The 23,571-nt window shown below is 42.4% G+C and overlaps 1 protein-coding gene across 1 annotated transcript in view; it reads right to left on the bottom strand.

The window, feature by feature from the left end:
• Nucleotides 1-21,859: 21,859 nt before the first annotated feature.
• Nucleotides 21,860-23,571, bottom strand: part of sh3bp4a (SH3-domain binding protein 4a) — a 33,333-nt gene continuing 31,621 nt past the window's right edge. Inside the window, exon 5 of the mRNA XM_053492875.1 lies at nt 21,860-23,505. Within this exon, the coding sequence (XP_053348850.1) occupies nt 23,281-23,505 (225 nt within the window). The 3' untranslated portion in view covers nt 21,860-23,280. The remainder of the gene's footprint in view (nt 23,506-23,571) is intronic.

Raw genomic sequence — 23,571 nt, 5'->3', positions numbered from 1 at the left:
ACAACACAACAACATAACATATCAATACTTCGTGGTTATGTAGTAATGAGTTGAGGAAGTGGGAGAAGAAACAGTTACATTCCTTGTACGTAGCACCAAAGATAGAAAAGAGTTTTGTGCAAATAACAAGTTATAAATATTGTGCAAAAGAGCATTTACAGGTTGATTCAATTCAATTCAATTCAATTTTATTTCTATAGCGCTTTTAGCAATTTTGATTGCCGCAAAGCAGCTTTACACAGTCAAAAGAATTATTTAAGTTAGTATGAAATGTGAATTTGTATGAATCAAAATGGTCAGTTTGTCCCTGGTGAGCAAGCCGAGGGCGACAGTGGCAAGGAAAAACTCCCTGAGATGGTAATAGGAAAAAACCTTGAGAGAAACCAGACTCAAAAGGGAACCCATCCTCATTTGGGTGAAACAGAAAGCAGTAAATAATCTGCATTTATACAGTGTGTAGGGTGGGAGGCAGTTCAGCTATAATAGCTGATGTTAATTGATGTTAATATGGAGTCCAGGTAGGTATTGAAGACCCAGGTAGACTTGTAAGAAGTTCCAGTCCTGAACTATCGAACTGTCAAGTCCCCAGAGAAACAGTTGCCAACACCAGTCAAGGCCAGAACCATTTTCTAGGTAGAAAGAACCATCCCCAGACACCAGACGCATCCCAGAGAGACAAACGGGGCATCCATGTGACGAGATCTTCAGCCAGAAGCGGGGCACCAGGATGGGTCAGACAGGTCCGGAGGGCAGAGGGAGTCTGGATCTCTGGCAGCTCAGGAACTACATGTGTAGCTCGACAGAGAGAAAGAGAAAGAGTGAAAGGGGGAGACAGGAGGAGAGAGGAAAGAGAAAGAGGGGGGGGAGAGAAGAAGAGGAGAGATGGCAGTTAGGTATGGTCACACAATGTATAATGTGAATGTATATTAACTGTAGAGTGCAAGCAGAAACTCCAGCAGGACTAACTATGACAGCATAACTAAAAGGGAGAGCCAGAAGAAAACACAAACATGAGGGCTTCCCGAGATGTAAAGCAAACAATCACCTCACCGTCAGCAAACCTGAGTGATCAATGAGAATGAGGAAGACAGCATCCAAACATACCAGTTTACCATAATACTCTATGTCCATGAGTCCCCCAGATCTGCTCCTTTACCTATGGCAAATCTATTTATAAAAATGCTTGGCTAAATGAATAGGTTTTTAGCCTGGACTTAAACACTGAGACTGTGTCTGAGTCCCGAATACTATTTGGAAGACTATTCCATAATTTTGGGGCTTTGTAAGAAAAGGCTCTGCCCCCAGTGGTATTTTTCATAATACGCGGTACTGACAAGCAGCCTGCATCCTTTGATCAAAATAGGCGTGGCGGTTCGTAAGACACTAGCAGTTCGCTCAGGTACTGCGGCGCGAGACCATTTAATGCTTTATATGTCAAGAGTAGTATTTTAAAATCAATGTGAAATTTCACAGGGAGCCAATGCAGTGAAGATAAGATAGGGGTGATGTGCTCATATCTTCTGGTTCTAGTAAGGACTCTCGCTGCTGCATTCTGGACTAGCTGAAGCTTATTTATGCATCTAGCTGAACAACCAGACAGTAAGGCATTACAATAGTCCAACCTAGAGGTGATAAAAGCATGAACTAGTTTTACTGCATCGTTTAGCGACAATAAATTTCTTATCCTGGCAATATTTCTGAGGTGAAAGAATGCTATCCTGTTAATATTATCAACATGAGCTTCAAATGAAAGGCTGGAATCAATAATCACACCGAGGTCTTTTACTGTTGCACTTGATGGAACAGAAAGGCCATCTAAAGTTACAGAGTGATCTAGAATCTTACTTCTAGCTGTATGCGGTCCTATGACTAGAACTTCTGTCTTATTCGGATTTAGCAGATGGAAGTTAATTAGCATCCAATTTCTTATGTCCTGCACACATTGCTCAATTTTAGTAAGCTGTTTTTTCTCATCAGGTTTTGCTGAGACATATAACCGTGTATCGTCAGCATAACAATGAAAACTAATACCATGCTTACGGATTATGTTGCCCAGAGGAAGCATGTAAAGGGAAAAAAGCAGTGGACCTAAAACTGAACCCTGCGGAACGCCAAACTGCACTAGAGAACATGCAGAATAATCACCATTTAAGTCTACATACTGATAACGATGGGTCAGATAGGATTTGAGCCAGGAGAGGGCTGTACCCTTAATTCCTACTACATTTTATAATCTGTGAAGAAGAATAGCGTGATCAATGGTGTCAAAAGCTGCACTGAGGTCGAGTAATACAAGCATAGTTACACAACCCTGATCAGAGGCCAATAGGATGTCATTTACTACTTTAACGAGTGCTGTCTCTGTACTGTGATGAGGCCTAAATCCTGACTGATACAGTTCATGTATGCCATTTCTATGTTTGATATGAACATTTGTTAGCTGGTTGTTGATCAGTGTTTGTAAGTGTGTGTTCATCAGTTCAGTCCCAATGTTTTGAGGTAGTTGAGTTCATCTGAGTGATTGTGTGTGTGTGTGTGTGTGTGTGTGTGTGCTTATCAGTCCAGTCCTTTTTTGCTGAGGAGACGGATGACTTGTGTAAAGGTGCTGTTACACAGTCTGGATGTGTGTGCCCGAATGCTTCAGTACCTTTTTCCAGATGGCAGTAGTGTGTCCAAGCTCAGAGTGATAAAAAGGTGGAAGTAGGAAGAGAGTAAGTTTGCTCTGAAAGGTCTTTTTTTTTGTTTTACCAATTTCATAGGGCTCCACCATTTATATGCCTTTCAGAATGAAATATCTTGCAACCCCTAATTGAAAGCAAAATCAGTTACCAGACACTAACAGCTACAATTCATCCATCAGTAGCAGAATATCCCAACAATTGCCTGACTCCTGCATTGTGTTTGAATGGCATTAAAGTCTGTGTTGAGTTCAAAGGATCCTCCCTACAGTTTAACACATTCAACAATGGACACTAACACCCAGCAATAATCCCAAAAAAGCCACACCAGATTGTTTCTGTACATGCCCATGCACCAGCCACAAAGTCTGGTGATGAGGGGTTTATTTGACACCAGAACATTTACCTCAAGAAGATAAGGCATTACAAGTAACACTGCTTATTGGTTTTGCTGTCTTCATTTCTTTTTGTTTCTCTTTCTAAATGATGTAATGAAGTGTTATTGGAAGGAGACATCCTCTTGCCAAGAGGCAGGAACGCTCTTGTCTGCACCACCAACAACTGGCTTAGTGGTGGTGCCTTTTACAGTGAGCAGTGTTCCCTTTCAAAAGCTACACTCGATGCTGCGCAAAAGCGCTATGGGAAACTTCTCGTTGTGACCAGTTGTGAAGCACGTGTGTGTCAAACATGCCAAAATTATTGGCATATATAACCTCGGTCAGGTGACCTCATTCGATTAGGTGCACCTGGAGGTTATAAATAGGCACGAACCGGAAACATCCTCAAATCTCTCATCTTCAGGATCCGCTTTGTGAGTGTGAGTGTGTGTAAGCACTTTTTAAAAAGAAAGCAAAAATAGGAAGTGTCTTATTACTCACCAGAAAGATGGCAGTTCGCCGTTTCTTTAAAATTTTTCTCCTCTAGTCATGAGCCAGTGTGTTAGTTGTTGTTAGAAATGGTAATGCGCGGTCTAACGCGTACACCTCGATTTGCCATAAAAATAAATTAATAAAATAAATCCCCCAAACGCTCAAGGTCAGACGACAGGTGCCTGTCGGGGGGGGGGGGGGGAAGGGGGGTGAATTTAGGTTGCACCCTCAGGAGACCGGTGTTCAATTCTCGTCGCCACTGGTGTTTCGGGAGACAGTTTTCCGACAAAGCGTTAAGTGCTCAGTTCCCTCCTGTCGTGTTTCAGGACACCGAACACCTAACAGCAACCACCATCACCAACACTCCTCTGCCTAGCTAAACAACAAAGCTACCGCCCCTTTGGAGAAGCTGGCAGCGTGTAAGCTACTGCCAAGCATGTGTCCCTAGCCACAGGATTCAATCACTGTGTTTCAACGGCGTGGGTTTTCCACTTCCGTGAAACCACAGTAAGCAAAATCACAGGCTTGCTGGAAAAAGGGGCCATAGCACATAGTTCCCTTCAGACAGAGCCATTCGGCAACAAGACGTCGCCCTAGCTCACCTAATTTTTTTTTAGGGTGGAGTCTTAATGCCACAGAAAGCATCCTCCTTCCCACACGAGGTATGACGTTGAGTGTCATGTTTAATTACAGGTTACATGTAAATGTAAATGTAAATGTAGGTAGTCCCCAACGTACAAATACTTCTGGCTCTCCCTTTTTAGTTATGCTGTCATAGTTAGTCCTGCCGGAGTCTCTGCTTGCACTCTGCACTAAATATACATTCACCTTATACATTGTTCGACTGTGACCATACCTAACTGTTATTTCTCCATCTCTTTTGCTCTCTCCTTTTCTGCTCTCTCCTCTCTCTCTCTCCCTCTCTCCTTTTTCCTCTACCTATCTCTCTGTTGAGCTATACAAGTCGCTCCTAAGCTGCCAGTGATCCAGACCCCCTCTGCCTGCTGGACCTCTCTAACTCATCCTGGAGTCCTGCTTCTGGTTGGAGATCTCATCACATGGATGCCCCGTGTGGTCTGCCTGGAATGCGTGTGGTGACTGGGGTTGGTTCCACTTTTTCATAAAGGTGGTCCTGTCCTCAACTGATGCAGACAGCTGTTCTCTGAGGTCCTGTGACTTCAGTTGCTCAATAGTTCAGGACTGGAATTTCTCACAGTCCACCTGAGCTTCCAGGAACAAACTGGACTTAAATCTTACACATCTCCTCTTATACTGAACATCCAGTCTCGCATATTATTATGCACATCAATCCCTGCTATATGTTTTTACCCAGATGAGGATGGGTTCCCTGTTGAGTCTGGTTCCTCTCAAGTTCGTATTTAACATTCATATATGTAAACAAATTGTAGAAGTACACATGTATTGTACAAAAATAGACACTGCAGTATAGAATATACCACTATTTATAATTATATACAATATTTTTAGTGTGTAAGTGTAAGTAGTGTGTATAGAATGTCTAAAGTCTGGTATATTGTGTGCGTGTAGGGGTGCAGGAGAAATGAGTCGGCCTCACCGGTTTCAATAAATCAGTCCGGGAGCACGATGATATAAAATGGCTGTGCTGTAAAGCTGTCCTGATAGTAAATAATCCTTTTCCTAATTTCGGAAAATCATCAACAAAACAGAGTTCACAGTCCAATACAGTGGAAAACAACTAAGAGACAAAATGGTGTCCGGGATTTCCCTCTTAGTTTGCAGTTTAATTTAAGTCAACATCTGTGTGTGTGTGTGGGTGTCTGTGTCTGTGTGTTAAAGTCATCCTACACAATACCCGCCATCTCCTGGTGCCCACTGCCTGTTGGGTGACGTAACTTCCTGTTTTCGTATCGTTGCCGTAAAATGTTTGTATCAGCGTTTAAATTATATTGCCTTTTTTGTTTATACAATAATAATATTAATAACTAGTTTTTTCCCGTTTTTTGCACTTTTTGGAAAACGCGTGAATTTCTTCTTCTAAGGATACATGTAACAAACGGAATTCAGCTCAAAACAACTAAACTCCAACTCAGGTACGATAAAATGGATAATATTCAGCTTGTTCAGTGTGTAGAATGCAGAATGTTTAGACATTTTTCCTCCATCGTTAGTGGTAATTTTACTTGTGATAGGTGTGTGTTAGTGAGCACTCTGACGGAGAAAAAATCAGTGTTAGAGGAGCGCATCCAGACTTTAGAGAGGTTTAGAGAGTGTGAGAGCAGTGTTATTCCCGTAGTGGACAGTCTGGGTGCCGCAGGGGGAGATAACCAGCCCCCGACTCCGGCATTAGAGCCCTCACAGCGGGGCAAGTGGGTGACGGCGGTATACTCGTTCAGCCAAAGCTAACGCTAGGGCTAGCCCACCGGAGCACACCTCTTCTGCGTTTCACGTGTCCAACAGATTTGCTCTCCTCAGTGATGCACCCGCTGAGAAACCTGAAAGAGCTCTGGTTATAGGAGACTCTATATTGAGACATGTGAAATTAACCAGGCCTTTAGCGCCTTCGACAGTCAGGGGTAAGCAAGAATAACTTTTCAGAGGTGTTCAAATTAGCTAAGGTGATGTGCGATGACGTAATATGCTCTGGTCCCATCCCAATGAGAGGTGGCAACATAGCTTACACAATGTGGGCTCCATAGACAATTGGAAGACCTTTGAGGGCAAAGCTGGCCTGTTAGGGCGGGACGATGTCCATCCTAGTTAATTGGTCACAATCCAGAGCCCAGGCCAGGGAGCAGACAGACAGGCTAAACCAACCGTCTGCTAGCTGCATAGAGTCGTCACTCAGGGTTCACTGTATTGAGACTGTGTCTGTTTCCCGAGCTAAGCAAAAATGTAGATACTGTAGACTCAGAAAGGCTGTTTTAGTAATTTAATTAACATAGATACCACAAACTCGGATCATACTGAATGTGCAGCCGGCACCTCTGATCTGAAGCTAGGACTGTTAAATATTAGATCTCTCGCCTCTAAAGCAGTTATAGTTAATGAAATTATGACAGATCAGGAGTTTGATATACTCTGTTTAACAGAAACCTGGATTAAACAGGACGAGTATGTAGCTCTAAATGAAGCTAGTCCTCCTGGATACAGCTACATACACCAGCCTCGGTTAAATGGTAGAGGAGGAGGCGTCGCAGTTATTCACAATGATAATTTGACTATTATACAAAAACACGGACACAAATTTAATTCATTTGAAGTTCTCTATAGTAACATAACAAGTGTAGCTACAAATATTAAGTCTGCTCAGTTGATTCCACTAATTGTCATTTACAGACCTCCAGGGCCGTACTCTGAATTTCTTAGTGAATTTGCAGATTTCCGCTCAAACCTAGTCGTTTCTGTAGACAAGGCGGTAATTGCTGGAGAATTTAATATTCATTTTAAGAATCCAGAAGACCCTGTGCGTAAAGCATTTATGTCCATACTGGACTCAGTAGGAGTAAATCAGTGTGTAGTAGGACCCACTCATAAAGCAGGTCACACTTTAGATTTAATAATATTATTCAGATTAAGTATAAGAAATTTATTCACAATTCCACTATCTGAAATTATCTCAGATCACTATCTTGTCTCAATTCAAGTGTGTCACAGTATTTATGTACGCACAGCGCCACGCTACCGTATGAAACGTACATTCACATCAACTACCACACAGAGTTTTATCAGTAATCTCCCAGAGCTACCAACTTTGATTAGATCACCATCTGACCCCACAGAACTCGATCAGGAGACTGAATATTTAGAGTCCATGTTCTGTTATACCTTGGATAATGTAGCTCCAGTTTATCAACCTGTATATTAGATTCTGTACCGACACATTTTCTTAAATAAAAAGTACCAGCAATAACAGAACCTCTGTTGAAAATAATTAATTTTTCACTCAGCATTGGGTATGTTCCAAAATCTTTTAAATTAGCAGTTATTAAACCGATTATTAAGAAACCTGACCTTGACCCCTGTCAGCTGTCCAATTACAGGCCATTATCAAACCTCCCCTTTATCTCTAAGATTCTGGAAAAGATAGTAGCGGAGCAGTTATGCTTATATCTACATAGAAATGGCATACATGAACTGTATCAGTCAGGATTTAGGCCTCATCACAGCACAGAGACAGCACTCGTTAAAATAGTAAATGACCTCCTATTGGCCTCTGATCAAGGTTGTGTGATTATGCTTGTATTACTCGACCTCAGTGCAGCTTTTGACACCATTGATCATAGTATTCTTCTTCACAGATTAGAAAATGGAGTAAGAATTAAAGGTACAGCCCTCTCCTGGCTCAGATCCTATTTGACCGATCGGTATCAGTATGTAGACTTAAATGGTGATTATTCTGCATGCTCTCTAGTGGAGTTTGGTGTTCCACAGGGTTTAGTTTTAGGCCCACTGCTTTTTTCCTTTTACATGCTTCCTCTGGGCAACATAATCTGTAAGCATGGTATTAGTTTTCACTGTTATGCTGACAACACACAGTTATGTGTCTCAGCAAAACCTGATGAGATAAACCAGCTTACTAAAGTTGAGCAATGTGTGCAGGACATAAGAAATCGGATGCTAATTAACTTCCTTCTGCTTAATCCAGTATTTATGTACGCACAGCGCCACGCTACTGTACTAAATGTACATTCATAGTGTGGCGTGGGCGGGGCGGCGGCTGACGACCGGCATGCTTTGCGGGAATGTCGGTGTGTTCACCATGATGGGGAAAGGTGTTTGGGTTAGTGACTTCGGCCCTGTTGTGTGTGAGGGGGGGGTGTGACGTGTGAAATGTGCTCCAGTTCAAGCTAGTGCTGAATTGGATGTAGGCTCCTGAGTGAAGGTGCTGCTCATGCTTTACATGCTGTGTGCTTAATAAAGTACTCCCAGCTATTGCATTGGGTAACAAATAAGCTCACCCAGAGCGTCACCCGCAGTCGCTCCGCCGGTCCCGCCGGTCTCACAGATGAACTGTGAACCGCTCATCGCCAGGCAGAAGGGCCCCACCCAGCGCTCGCGGGCACCGCTGCAAGACTTTCGGGTGGGGGCACCTATGGGGCGAATGGGCGTGGACACTCACAGCCAGGGGCGAGATTTTGCTGCTGGCGAGCAGGTGTGGGTGTGTTCCTCCGGAAGGAGAAGGAGGGGGCTCTCGGCCGGGCGTGTGTCTCACTGGGTGGGCCCCTGTACGGTAATAGCTCGGCTCTCCGATGTCATCTACCGGGTGCGGTTGGCGGGGCGGGCACGAGTTTTGCTCCACCGGGACCGTCTTGCGCCTTGCCAGCCGCACGCCGGGGAAACATTGAACTCTGTGGAGGCCGGACCGCCTCAGGACTACGTTTGCGTTCATCCCTCACCTGCCAAAGGACGCCGGCGTTCCCACCGCCAGCGCCGACCGCCTCCACGCTTCCGAAACAAAGTTCTTCATGGTGACCAGGGACGGTCACAGCTCGGGTGGGGGCAGTGTGGCGTGGGCGGGGCGGCGGCTGACGACCAGCATGCTTTGCGGGAATGTCGGTGTGTTCACCATGATGGGGAAAGGTGTTTGGGTTAGTGACTTCGGCCCTGTTGTGTGTGAGGGGGGTGTGTGACGTGTGAAATGTGCTCCAGTTCAAGCTAGTGCTGAATTGGATGTAGGCTCCTGAGTGAAGGTGTTGCTCATGCTTTACATGCTGTGTGCTTAATAAAGTACTCCCAGCCATTGCATTGGGTAGCATATAAGCTCACTCGTCTCTCCAGCATTCTTCCCGGCGTAAAAACACTACAATATCAACTACCACACAGAGTTTTATCAGTAATCTCCCAGAGCTACCAACTTTGATTAGATCACCATCTGACCCCACAGAACTCGATCAGGCGACTGAATATTTAGAGTCCATGTTCTGTTATACCTTGGATAATGTAGCTCCAGTTAAAAGAAAAATTGTTAGAGATAAGAAACTCACCCCCTGGTATAATGATCATACACGCTCTTTAAAACAGACCGCTCGGAAATTAGAACGTTAATGGCGTCAAACCATATTGTTAGTATTTCAAATAGCATGGAAGGTGAGCATCCTGAACTATAGAAAAGCTCTTAGTGTAGCTAGATCAATATATTTTTCCACTATTATAGAAAATAACAAAAACAATCCTAGATTTTTATGTAATACCGTAGCCAAATTAACCAGAAATAAGACCACTGCAGAAATCTCCACAGCAACATCATGTAATAGTGTGGACTTCATGAACTTTTTTAATAATAAAATTGTAAATATTAGGCATAAAATTGAGACTTTGAAACCAAATAATGTAAGTTATGCAGATGTTAAACTAGCCATGTCAGATCGAAACCTAAAATACCTTACTCCCCTTGAAGAAAATGAACTAATTTCACTCATCTCTTCTGCTCAGATCCTATTTGACCGATCGGTATCAGTATGTAGACTTAAATGGTGATTATTCTGCATGCTCTCTAGTGGAGTTTGGTGTTCCACAGGGTTTAGTTTTAGGCCCACTGCTTTTTTCCTTTTACATGCTTCCTCTGGGCAACATAATCTGTAAGCATGCTATAGTTTTCACTGTTATGCTGACAACACACAGTTACAGTATGTGTCTCAGCAAAACCTGATGAGATAAACCAGCTTACTAAAGTTGAGCAATGTGTGCAGGACATAAGAAATCGGATGCTAATTAACTTCCTTCTGCTTAATCCAGATAAGACAGTCCTAGTCATAGGACCGCATACAGCTAGAAGTAAGATTCTAGATCACTCTTTAACTTTAGATGGCCTTTCTGTTCCATCAAGTGCAACAGTAAAAGACTTCGGTGTGATTATAGATTCCAGCCATTTATTTAAAGCTTATGTAGATAATATTACCAGGATAGCATTATTTCACCTCAGAAATATTGCTAAGATAAGAAATATACTGTCGCTAAACGATGCAGAAAAAAATAGTTCATGCTTTTATCACCTCTATGTTGGACTATTGTAATGCCCTACTGTCTGGTTGTTCAACTAGGTGCATGTACAAGCTTCAGCTAGTCCAGAATACAGCAGCAAGAGTCCTCACTAGAACCAGAAGATACGAGCACATCACACCTAATCTTATCTAAGATTGTCCAAGAGATGGTCCAAGAGATGGTCCTTCTCGCCCATCACCCTGTCTCATCTCAGTTTTTCATCATTTGAATTTCATGCAGTTAAGGTAACCTCTCCATTTAACCTCCACATCTTAGTTATTTACCGTCCTCCTGGCTCTCTAGGAAACTTTCTAGATAAAATGGACTTCTTAGTCTTTTTCCTTCTGCTAACACTCCCCTCACTGTTCTAGGAGATTTCAACCTTCCATCTGATAAACTCCAATCCTCTTTTCTTCTCCCTCTCCTTAACTCCTTCTCTTTAACCCTAAACAGCTGCCCTCCCACACACAAGGCAGGAAATTCTCTTGACCTTGTTTTCTGCCGCCCTTCCCCAGTCACAGATATCACTACTATTCCTCTTCATAAATCTGATCATTACCTGGTATCCTTCACCATAACCCTTCCCATTCTATGTAAACCTAACCATCAAAATGTCTCTTTTACCCGCAAAAACCTTCACTCTGTCTCCCCTTCCTCTGTGTCTTCATACACCATATCATTCCTCCCAGACCCAGCCTCCTTCTCCTCTTTACCACTAGAGACTGCGACTGAAACTTTCCTCTCCTCTCTCTCCTCATCCATAGATCTCCTTTGCCCGCTGTCATCTAAACCAAGGAAGACGTCTTGTCCTGCTCCTTGGCTATCTGATGTACTGCGCAACAACAGGAGAGAATTAAGAACTGCAGAGAGAAGATGGAAGAAATCACAGCTTGATGCAGATCTCATCTCTTACCAGACTCTTCTTTCCAAATTCTCATGTGATGTGACTTCTGCCAAAACTACCTTCTTCAGACAAAAGTTGGAAGCGTCTGCACATGATCCTGGCAAACTCCACAACATCTTCTCCTCACTACTCAACCCACCGACTCCTCCTGCCCCTTCCTCTCTGACTGCTGACGATTTTGCCACATTCTACGATGGGAAGATTGCAGCAATCCGCCAGTCCTTCGCTCTCAACCAAACTCCTACGGCAGAACCTCAGGACCTTTCCTTCCCTCCTTTAGCAGAATTTTCCAACTTGTCATCTGACGAGATTCAACAGATCATCTCGTCATCTAACCCCACCACCTGTTCATTAGACCCAATCCCTTCCACAATGCTCCAGGCCATCTCACGAGACCTCCTTCCCTTCACCACAGCCATCATCAACCAATCCATATCATCTGGTCATGTTCCTGCCGCTTTTAAGAAGGCGAGGGTTATTCCCATCCTCAAGAAACCCTGCCTAGACCCATCAGAAGTTAACAACTATCGCCCGGTATCACTGCTCTCTTTTATTTCCAAAATTCTTGAAAGAACGGTTTATAATCAAATGTCTCTTTATCTCTCACAGAACAACCTTAATGACCCAAACCAATCTGGATTCAAAGTGGCACATTCCACAGAGACTGCCCTTCTGTCAGTCACTGAGAAGCTCCATGCTGCTAGATCTGCTAAACTTTCATCTGTCCTCATCCTCCTGGACCTGTCAGCTGCATTTGACACCGTGAACCACAAGATTCTATTATCTATTCTTACAAGCCTTGGAATTTGTGGAACAGCGTGGCAATGGTTTGCTTCTTACCTAAAAGATAGGTCATATGAGGTAACATGGAGGGGATCTACATCTGCCCCACGTAGACTCTCTACTGGTGTCCTGCAGGGCTCAGTTCTTGGTCCTCTTCTGTTTTCCCTCTATACCCGGTCTCTTGGTGAGGTCATATCATCGCATGGATTCTCATACCACTGTTATGCAGACGACACCCAACTTGTTCTCTCCTTTCCTCCCTCTGACACTCAGGTTTCCACCCAGATCTCAGCATGTCTGGCAGACATCTCATTTTGGATGGCTGCTCATCAGCTGAAGCTCAATCTCAGTAAAACCGAACTGTTGTTTATCCCTTGTGACTCATCTCCAGGTCAAGACCTTGTGATATTCATGGACAACAACCAAATCACTCCCTCAACCACTGCCCGCAATCTTGGGGTAACCATGGACAATCATCTGTCATTTTCCCCACACATCGCTAACCTTACTCGCCCATTTCTTTTTTCACAGGCTACTCAGGTGCTTGTTCAGTCCCTTGTTATTTCAAGACTGGACTACTGCAACTCACTCCTGGCAGGCCTGCCTCTGTCCACGATTCGTCCTCTGCAACTGATCCAGAATGCAGCAGCACGACTAGTTTTTACCCTTCCCAAGTTCTCCCACACCACCCCACTCCTCCGCTCCCTGCACTGGCTTCCTGTAGCTGCCCGCATCAAATTCAAAACACTGATGCTTGCCTACAAAGCTAAAAATGGCCCAGCACCCACTTACCTCTCTGCGCTAATTACACCACGCACTGCACCACGTTCCCTCCGATCCTCCAGCACTGCTCGCCACATCCCACCATCTCTCAGGGATCGAGGGCGGCATTCATCCAGGCTCTTTTCTGTTCTGGCACCTAGGTGGTGGAATGAACTTCCTCTAGATGTCCGTACATCAGAGACTTTGACTATCTTTAAACGACGACTTAAGACGCATCTGTTTCTCCAGTACTTGGACTAACCCCCCCCCCCCCCCAAAAAAAAATTAAAAAAAATAATAATAATTCTTCTCAGATGTGTTGGACTAATGGTACTTATTTATTAACCTGGTTAACCCAGTGTAAGTATGTATCCAATGTTGTAAACATTAAAGCACTTTTTGTAAGTCGCTCTGGATAAGAGCGTCTGCCAAATGCCTAAATGTAAATGTAAATGTAAATCTATACTTCATTGGCTCCCTCTACAATTTCGCATTGATTTTAAAATACTACTTTTGACATATAAAGCATTAAATGGTCTCACACTGAAGTACCTAAGTGAAATGCTAGTGTCTTACGATCCGCCACACCTACAGCTGGGGGCAGAGCTTTTTCTTACAAAGCCCCAAAATTATGGAATAGTCTTCCAATTAGTGTTTGGGACTCAGACACAGTCTCAGTGTTTAAGTCCAGGCTAAAAATCTATTTATTTAATCAAGCACTTTTATAAATAGATTAGCCTTAGGTAAAGGAGCAGATCTGGGGGACTCATGGACGTAGAGTATTATGGTGAACTGGTATGTTTAGATCCTGTCCTCCCCACTCTCATTAATCACTCAGCGAGGTGATTGGTTGCTTTACATCTCAGGGAGCCCTCATGTCTGTGTTTCCTTCTGGCTCTCCCTTTTAGTTATGCTGTCATAGTTAGTCCTGCCGGAGTCTCTGTTTGCACTCTACAGTAAATATACATTTACATTATACATTATATGACTGTGACCAGATCTTACTGTTATCTCTTCTCTTCTGCTCTCTCTCCTGCTCTTTCTGTTCACTCTCTCCCCCTGTCTCTTCTTCCCTCTCTCTGTCGAGCTACACATGTCGTTCCTGAGCTGCCAGTGATCCAGACACCTTCTGCCCTCCGGACCTGTCTGACTCATTCTAGTGCCCCGCTTCTGGTTGGAGATCTCGTCACATGGATGCCTCATGTGTCTCTTTGGGATGCGTCTCGTGTCTGGGATTGGTTCTCTCCACCTAGAAAACGGTTCTGGCCTCAACTGCTGTTGGCAACTGTGTCTCTGAGGACTTGACTGTTCGATAGTTCAGGACTGGAACTCTATACAGGTCTACCTGAGTTTTCAATAACTAACTGGACTCCATATTAACATTAATTAACATTAAATTTTATGCTGAACTGCCTGCCACCTAACACACCAGGGACAAACTGACCATTTTGATTCATACAAATTCACATTTCATACAAACTTAAATAATTATTTTGATTGTGTAAAGCTGCTTTGCGGCAATGACAATTGCTAAAAGCGCTATACAACTGCAACCAGCTTTGCAACTGGTGTAAAACAGGTTGGTGAAAATTATAAAGACTTGATTACAGTAAAGAGTAGTGGTGCATCAGTTATCAGTGCTTTCACTAAACCTTGTGCATTCTATGTGAAAAGTTATACCTTCGATGAATGCTACCAGTTTAACACTAAGACATATAAAGACAAATTGGACTTTTTAAGAAAGAATGGATTTTGCTTTGGATGTTTAGTAAAAGGACACTTAAGCAAAGACTGCACAAAAAAAAAATCACATGTCAGTCGTGCTCAAAGAAACATCCTCGCATGCTACACATTGCAGCACAGGACACAGCTCAAGTAATCGTAAAAGCTGACGAAACTGAACCAGTTAAAACACTGACTGCTACAGTGAGTCATGAAACAAGCGCCTGCACTGGGGCTGGAGACGATTGCATTCTCTTCATAGTACCTGTTAAAATAAAATCCAAGAAAAGCGACAAGATAATAGTAGCGTATGCATTTATGGACCCAGGTAGTTCTGCTACTTTCTGTACGGAGTCATTAGCAAGGCGGTTAAATGTTCAAAGCAGAAAAATTGACATTATGTTAAGCACCATGCACTCGAAGAAACAAGTAGAACGTTACATGCTCACTGACTTGGAGGTTAGTGGTCTGGAAGAAAACACCTTTGTTAAACTTCCCAAAGTGCTTACACAAAAGAGCATCCCAGTTTCAATGGAAAACATTCCACAACAGCACGACATTAATAAGTGGTCATACCTCAGTGAAGTAAAATTGCCTCAGATAAATACTTAAGTTGAAATTCTCATAGGTAATAAAGAGTATAAGCTCCTAGAACCATGGCAAGTGATTAACAGCAGGCACAATGGACCATATGCAGAAAAGACTGCACTTGGATAGACTCTAAATGGATCTCTTCGAGAGTCGGTTGAGGAAGGCACGTATGACAATGAGCAAACGAGCGTTACAGTCAACAGAACTTCCATTGAAAAGGTGGAACAAATGCTGATACAACAATACAACCATGATTTTCCTGAACGGAATTGTGATGATAAAGCCGAGATGTCACAAGAGGATCATTAGTTTTTAGACTCTGTAACTAACTCTCTGCAGTTTACCGATAATCACTTCTACATCGATCTTCCATTTAAGAAAGCAGCTATTCAAATGCCAAACAATCGAAGTGCAGCCATGCAGCGAGCACTAAACCTCAAAAGGAAATTCAAAAATAACCGCTCCTTTCACGAGGAGTATGCAGTCAAGGTCTCTACACCTCACCTAAATCGACAAGATGGTCAAGTGTGGTATCTACCTCATCATGGTGTATATCATCCTCAAAAGAAAAAGCTAAGGGTGGTTTTTGACTGTGCTGCCAGCTATCAGAGAGTATCATTAAATAGCAAGCTTCTACAGGGACCAGAACTAAAAAATTCATTGGAGTGCTTACACGCTTCAGACAAGAGAAAGTTGCCATGATGGCAGATGTGGAAGCCATGTACTATCAGGTGAGAGTCCCGGAAAAAGACACAGACTTGCTGCGCTTCCTATGGTGGCCGAATGGAGACGTAAATCGAGATCTGGTTGAGTACAAGATGGTTGTTCATCTGTTCGGAAAAAAATGGAAAGCCTGGCTATAAGAGCTGCATCAATTGTTCGAGTTTAGTGTGGCAAGATGGATGAAACCACTCGACTTTGTCACAACTACAGCACAACTTTATCACTTTTTAGACGCAAGTGAGATGGGATATGGAGTTGTCTCGTACCTCAGGTTGGTAAATGCTGATAGACTCACACATTGTGCATTTATGATGGTGAATTCTCGTGTAGCACCTCTGAAACAAACCACTACTAAGAAATTTCCACGTTGCAAAAAGGTATTGCATCTGTAAAAAGAAACAGTTGTCTCTCCAAACTAGACCCAGTACTGTACTACAGGGTGGAGTGCTGAGAGTTGAGAGAGAAGACGTCTCGGTAAGTCTGCAATGCCCGAGCACGTAAAACACCCAATCATTATACCTAAAAACTCACACATCACAACCTTAATCTTAAGAGACATTCACAAAAAGGTTGGAAGGAATTATATGCTTTCAAAATTGCGGCAGAAATACTGGATTCCGACTGCTAATTACCTTGTAAGAAAGTTTCTTTCTAGTTGTGTGACATGTAAAAAGATCAGAGCAAAGACTGGTGAACAAAAAATGTCAGAACTGTCACGTGATAGAATAACACCAGATCACCTACCGTTCACTAACGTAGGGGTAGACTATTTTGGACCCTTCCAGGTCAAACGAGGTAGAAGTAATGTTAAAAGATATGGCGTATTGTTTACTTGTCTAACAACAAGAGCTGTGCACAATGAAGTTGCGCAGTCACAAAACACAGACTCCTGTTTAAATGCTATTCTACGCTTGATGTGCAGAAGAGGCCAGGTGTCAGTCATGAGAAGTGATAACAGAACAAACTTTATAGGTGCTGAGATTGAATTGCGTAAAGCTATCCAACAGTGGAATCAGTAAAAAATTGAAGGCGTTCTCATGCAAAAGGGGATACAATGGATATTCAACCCACCTTCTGGGTCTCATTTCGGTGGAATATGAGAAAGGCTTATCTGCCAGAAAGAACCATGTCAGATCAGTCAGAAAGATCCTGAGATCCGTACTAAACAAACACTAAATTATGAGAGCTTGCATACATTCCTGTGTGAAGTGGAAGCAATAATGAATGACCGACCCCTTACCACTGCTACGGATGATCCCACAGACCTGGAGCCCCTGACACCCAACCACCTGCTGCTGATGAAAAAACAGCCAAACCTGCCTCCTGGATTTTTTAAAAAAGAGGACATTTATGCATGTCGCAAGTGGAAGCAAATTCAGTACCTTGCAGACCTATTCTGGAAGCAATGGGTGCGTGAATATTTGCCATTGCTTCAGGAGCGTCAAAAATGGTTTCAAGTGAGAAAAAATCTCTCGATTGGAGATGTAGTTCTAATAATTGATGAGTCTTGTCCAAGAAATTCATGGGTCGTCGGACAAATCACGAAAGCGTTCCCTGATGAAAAAGGACTTGTGAGACGTGTGCTGGTTAAAACTAAGACCAATACACTGGAAAGACCCATCGACAAGTTGTGCCTCAAGGTGCGTTACAATAATAATAAGTATAATAATAAGTACATATATATAATAAATAATAAGTATATGGATTCTGAATATATTGAATGGATTCTAAATATATTGATTAAAAACTTGATATATATTGAATGGAAAGTCTAAATATATTAATTGAACCTTGACGTCATCGAAACAGCGCCGTCTTTAGAAAGGATAAGTGAGTCAGCGAGAAACTTGGTTGCTGCGATTCGGAGAAATGAAGAGATGGTCAACACGTTAGTGAGTGACTTTTCATTCAATATATATAGAGTTTTCATTCGATTCTCTCATGAATATTTTCCTAAACTAAATATTTTCCTAAACAGCTTGCTATATATATATATATATATATATATATATATATATATATATATATATATATATATATATAAACTGCATATATGGAATGAAACCTGAGATAGTTACATATACGCACTGAATGACGCTTAGCTAGTATGCGTGATCACTTGCGCCATCTGCTGAGAGAAATGAGAATCGCAAATTGGAAAAGGCAGGAAACGGCATGACCGGCGCGCAGCTGTCAGCAATTTCACGTAAAGAAGAGCAAAATAGCTTTATACTGGCTTTTACTGGTGCGATTTTAAAAATGTAAGCATGCTGGGTGATTAAGCTCACAGATCTAAGTCATGAAAGGAGGGTCCTGGAATTTGATCGAGTGTGAAGTATTTATTTATTTTTTCACATGACCAGTGCTCATCGCTTCTAGTGTTAATACAAATATACAGTGTAAAACATGAAAAAACAAACACACAGGTTTGGTATTTTGGTTCCGCTTTATACTCCCAGTGACACAGCAGGGTCAGCTGACCTTGTTTAAAGGAAGCCTGGGAAGATACATACACATACTGCGTGCTTAAACGGATGCCATTTTTTCTCGGAGCTGTTTAGTACTGTGAACTGTTGTTGAGGATTTTTCGAAATTAGGATTATTTATCATTTACATTTAGGCATTTGGCAGAAGCTCTTATCCAGAGCGACTTACAAAAAGTGCTTTAATGTTTACATCATTGGATACATACTTACACTGGGTTAACTAGGTTAATAACTAAGTGCCATTAGTCCAACACAACTACTGTAGTAGTTCATCATCAGGACAGGTTTACAGGACAGACATTTTCTATCATCGTGTTCCCGGACAGATTCATTAAACGTTATCGAGCTAAACTTTCATAATCATATTGATCTTAATTCCCCACTTTTCCCTGACTTCAGCAACAGCATCCTGCTCCACCCCAACACACACAACCATGTGAGTTCTCAGCTAACAAAAGAAAAACCCCAGTTTATTAACAGTTAAGGAATATCAGCGCTTCAGTACTCGGTAAGTTAAGGCATATAAAAATGTCCATGTTAGTTTGGCTTTAGAGTCGCTAATGCTCATTTATACTTATTTTTAGGAAAACTAAGTAAATATTTGGTTAATTTAAAACACCATACAGTTACTCCTAAGAATGACAAAACCCTTTTGAAGCTCAAACAATATTTTTGAAGCATTTAATACATTAATAGAATTATAGATTCTCTTTTTTTACCTTTTTTTTTTATAAAGTTATTTAAAGTAATGTTTGTGTGTTTTAATTGTTGGGATAATTTTAGGCCGATTTGTTTTTATAGAAAAACAATCACTTGAACCAACTACATTAATGGGCTACAATGGGCGACAACTTACCTTTTTAAATAGATGAAATGTTGGTCTAAGTCAACCCTCGAGAAATAATTAATTTAGCCCACAAGCAATACTACATGAGCTGACTTAAATATTTGATTATACTTTTTTATATTGATTATCTTGATTATACTTAATTAAATATAATTAAGTTGAGTCAAGGTAAGATTTTGAACTGGGTACACAATGTGTCAACTAAACAGCAAGGTGAAATATTTTGTTTGTCCAGCAATTTCTCTAAAAGTGACTAAACTTTAAAAAAAAAAAAAGCTGTGCAACTGTGTCACTAAACTTTTTTTACGTTGATTTTTTTTTTTTTTAGAGCATGATTCATCATTATTAAACTCTTTAGGATTTTTCACCTCCTGACCCAGAACGCGCCACTTTTACACACATTTTCATCTCGGATCTTTCATTCCCCTAAACTCTGTAAGATATGCACATACCTTTACACACACCTAATGAAATGAAAAGTCCAGTTTTCACAGCGCAATCTTTTTAAACATGCTGAATGTTAAGTGTAATGTGAGCATTTAGCCACAGGATGGCAGCAGTAGATGGCTATTAAGGATAGCTGTGTGTATGGAGTGTGGTCTTCTCACAGCTCCATGACATCAGGATCAGAGCTTCACAGGTTCTCTACGTGTCTGTATGGGTTTCCTCAGCATTCTCAGGTTTTATCCCTAAAACAAGCAGGGCAGAGGATGAGCTAAGACGTGTAAGTATGAGTGTGTAGGTGTGTTTGATGTAACATCCCAGTGAATCCAGCAGCACGCTGACCAGAGCTGAGTGGAGGTGATTCGATAGAGATTCTTTAATTAGACGAGAGAGGATGAGGGGGATCTCACACTCACGGTATGATGAGGGAGAGGAGGGGGGGGTATGGGGAGGGGGGGTCGAAAGCGGGGGGGGGGGGGGGGGGGTCAAATAAAACAAAAGGCAAAGTTCCTGCAATTCTGCCAGACGTAAAGCCTATAGGAAACAGGAAGGAAGTGTGTGTGTGTGTGTGTGTACAGTGATTTTCTTATTCCAGCTGCTCAAAAAAAAACAAACACACTCCAGCTCTCTCCATTATTATTATTATTATTATTATTATTATTATAAAAACATGTTTTATTTGTTCCCAGCTGGCGGCTGATAATCTATTAATCTAATTAACATAAGCTCCGCCCATCATCATCATTATCTCTCTCTCTCTCACACACACACACACACACAAACACAAAGCACAGTTCAGAGAGGGTGGAGTGTGTAAAGGGGCACCACAGACTCACTCAGCAGGAGACAGACACCTGGGGTGAATGGAATAGCTTTTTATCGACCACACACACACACACACACACACACACACACACACAGTTGCTGTATATCTGTGTCACTTAAAGAGCTGCAAGGTGCATGTGTGTTTCTCTCTGTCTCTCTCTCTCCCTCACCCATACACACACACACACACACACACACACTTACTGAGTATTTTCTCCCTGCCTATAACCTCAATAAACCTACTGAGATTCATTTACTCATTTACTGCACTGAAAATTAACTTTATCTGTGTTATTAATCAAATGTATGTGTGTGTGTGTGTGTGTGTGTGAGAGAGAGAGAGAGAGAGAGAGAGAGACTATTGAATCGAGACTAAGTGCCTCACAAATGGTTGCTCAATTCCTCTGGATCTGCTGGGCAGCGACGCAGCAAAACCTGATTAACTTATTACTGCACTTTAATTATTATTACACACACACACACACACACACACACACACACACACACACACACACACACTCACTCTCTCTCTCTCTCTCTCTTTTTGATCTGAACCATGTAAATAAATGTAATGTGTGTGTGTGTGTGTGTGTGTGTGATAAGAGTGAGATGGGCTTGCAGTTACCATTGACACACATAGTTGAGGGCAAAAGTTAGTGATTCGTGAACATGATGAAAAATGTTCTTTAACAATAATTTGCCCCCAGGTGTACCTTTCAGTGAGAACAAAAAGTATATAGATCTTACATTTTGTACAAACATTACCTTGTAGTTGACCTATTAAAAGGTGCCAATACTTATGCAGCAGAAAGTGTTTGTATGTGTGGAAGATTCAGAAGGTGAGAAAGAGCAGTGAGATTTAACAATAAATGTATTGTTAGTTTAAAAAAAAGTCACGTTGATCATTATGTGTGTGTGTGTGTGTGTGTGTGTGTGTGTCTGTGCACGCACGTGTGTTTCTGTGTGTTAGTGAAGCTGCAGCTGGATGTGAAAGAGCTGATGTTTAAAACATGACGTTCACTCCACGGGCTTCTTAATTTCAGATTGCAGGCAAGTTTCTTTAAGCGCCCTCGAGTCGCTGTTGTCATGGCAACGGCTAAATCATGACGTCGCTAACGTGAGAAGAGTCTCACTCGTGCTGATGAGGGGGACAAAAAAAATAATAACAAGTGTGTGAACAAATTCAGAAACACACAAGGTTTGGAAACAGAAAGTGTTTATTGACTTAATGTACAGCATGTGCGTGTGTGTGTGTGTGTGTGTGTGTGTGTGTGTGTGTGTATGTGCGTGCACGCTCAGGTGCGAGACGGAGGAGGGGTAGGAGGAGGCGTGGCTACGCTAGCAGATAGATATAAATACAAAACACTGGAGTAAAAAAATGAAGGAAACAGGAAAGGAATGGCTGCGATCAGGAGAACACTCAGCACTGAGCACGGATCACAATTTGGCAACGAAAGCACGTTCAGGCTACAAGCTACAATCACTCGCTAGTGTTCTTCGCTACACAAGAAGATGCAGAGTGTGTGAGCGAGCGTGCGATGCACTACACCAGGTTTAACACTGAGAAACAGGTAGACATTTATGTGTCAGTGTTACATGTCCATCAGCTAGCAGTGCCGCTGCGTAATGTAGCCATTCCGTATCCGATCATCTTCAATCTGATTAGATTAGCAACTTTTACACTAGCTTAAAAACACGCGGTTCGCATATATAACAGAAGATGCGACGATCCGCACTGCACTCAGTCATCTTCGGAGCCCCGCCCACTTCCTCAATCTTTCTGACTTAGCTAGTCTGTCTTGCGCAAATGAACATTTTTTTGTCTTTTTTCTCAATAATACAAAAAATTCAATGATCATGATCTCCGTTTTAGGAGCAAAAAAACAAACAAACATTAAAATCATGATCGCATAACGCAAACCGTTACGTAGCACACACACATGCCGTACAGCTAACAGTGACCCGGGAGGCTCATACAGGACAAGCACTTCATACAGCGGAGCGTGCACAGCCATTCCGAGCGTCATCGACGCTGCCCTGAGAAACCTTCCTTAGCATTAGCATTGTAGCTCCAGCTGTGAGTTGTCACAGTGTTTTTGGATAGAGAGATGGTGTGCTGTAACTAGCCTTAGCCTCGTTCCCACTGAACAAAAAAACAGACAGTTTAACCACAATTCTTGACATTCGATCACTTTTAAGAACAACATTAGCATTTTTAAAAAGACGCCTAACACATGTAAAGCATAAAGTCTCACCAAGTTAGAGCTTAGCGCGACCCTACGTTAGCATAATTTCTACCTTTCTATCTATCACGGATTGTCCTTTGTTAATAAAGCAGATCAGATTGGACACTTTAAAGGACAAACGCTTCCCCAGCGATGGCGGCACGTGTTAGTAGACGTTGTATTAGGTAATGTTTTTCTTTTTAATTCGCTACTGAAAGTAAATAATTTACAGATGACTCTAAAAATCGTATAAAAACGTCAAACCGTTAAAAAACAGCGAGAGCATTTCGGCTTCCAGAGGAGACGACTAGCGATGGAGGCGCAAATCATTAAAATACTCAAACTGCCACAGACAGACGTACAGAAGAGGTCAAAGGTTAAACTGTGAGGAAGGGCATGTTGGAGTCCTACTGAGGTAAAAACATGCACAACAGTCCATCAAATCCCGTCCTGATGCTCTAGATGGCGAAGTCTTCGTGGGAGGCGGGGCTGAAGGCGGAGCTTCGCAGCATGTCGAGGCAGTTGACGAGGATGAGCGTGCCCGTGAGATGTTTCCAGCGCTTGGTGATGGGGTTCTTCATGCGGTCCAGGCCCAGCTGGAGCTCCTGGATCACGTCGCGGTAGCTGTCGCCGATCTGAGCCGCCCACGTTAGCAGGAAGTCGTACGCCGGTTTCCACATGGCCTGCAGGTGGGTAGACATAGCGCACGCTTAAATAAGACTTCCCGATTGGTTGATTTTTCATTTATT

This window comes from Clarias gariepinus, chromosome 3, assembly GCF_024256425.1.
Source record: "Clarias gariepinus isolate MV-2021 ecotype Netherlands chromosome 3, CGAR_prim_01v2, whole genome shotgun sequence".
Taxonomy (NCBI): Eukaryota; Metazoa; Chordata; class Actinopteri; order Siluriformes; family Clariidae; genus Clarias; species Clarias gariepinus.
The sequence above is the reverse complement of the archived record's forward strand: the minus strand, read 5'-3'. Positions and strand labels throughout refer to the sequence as shown.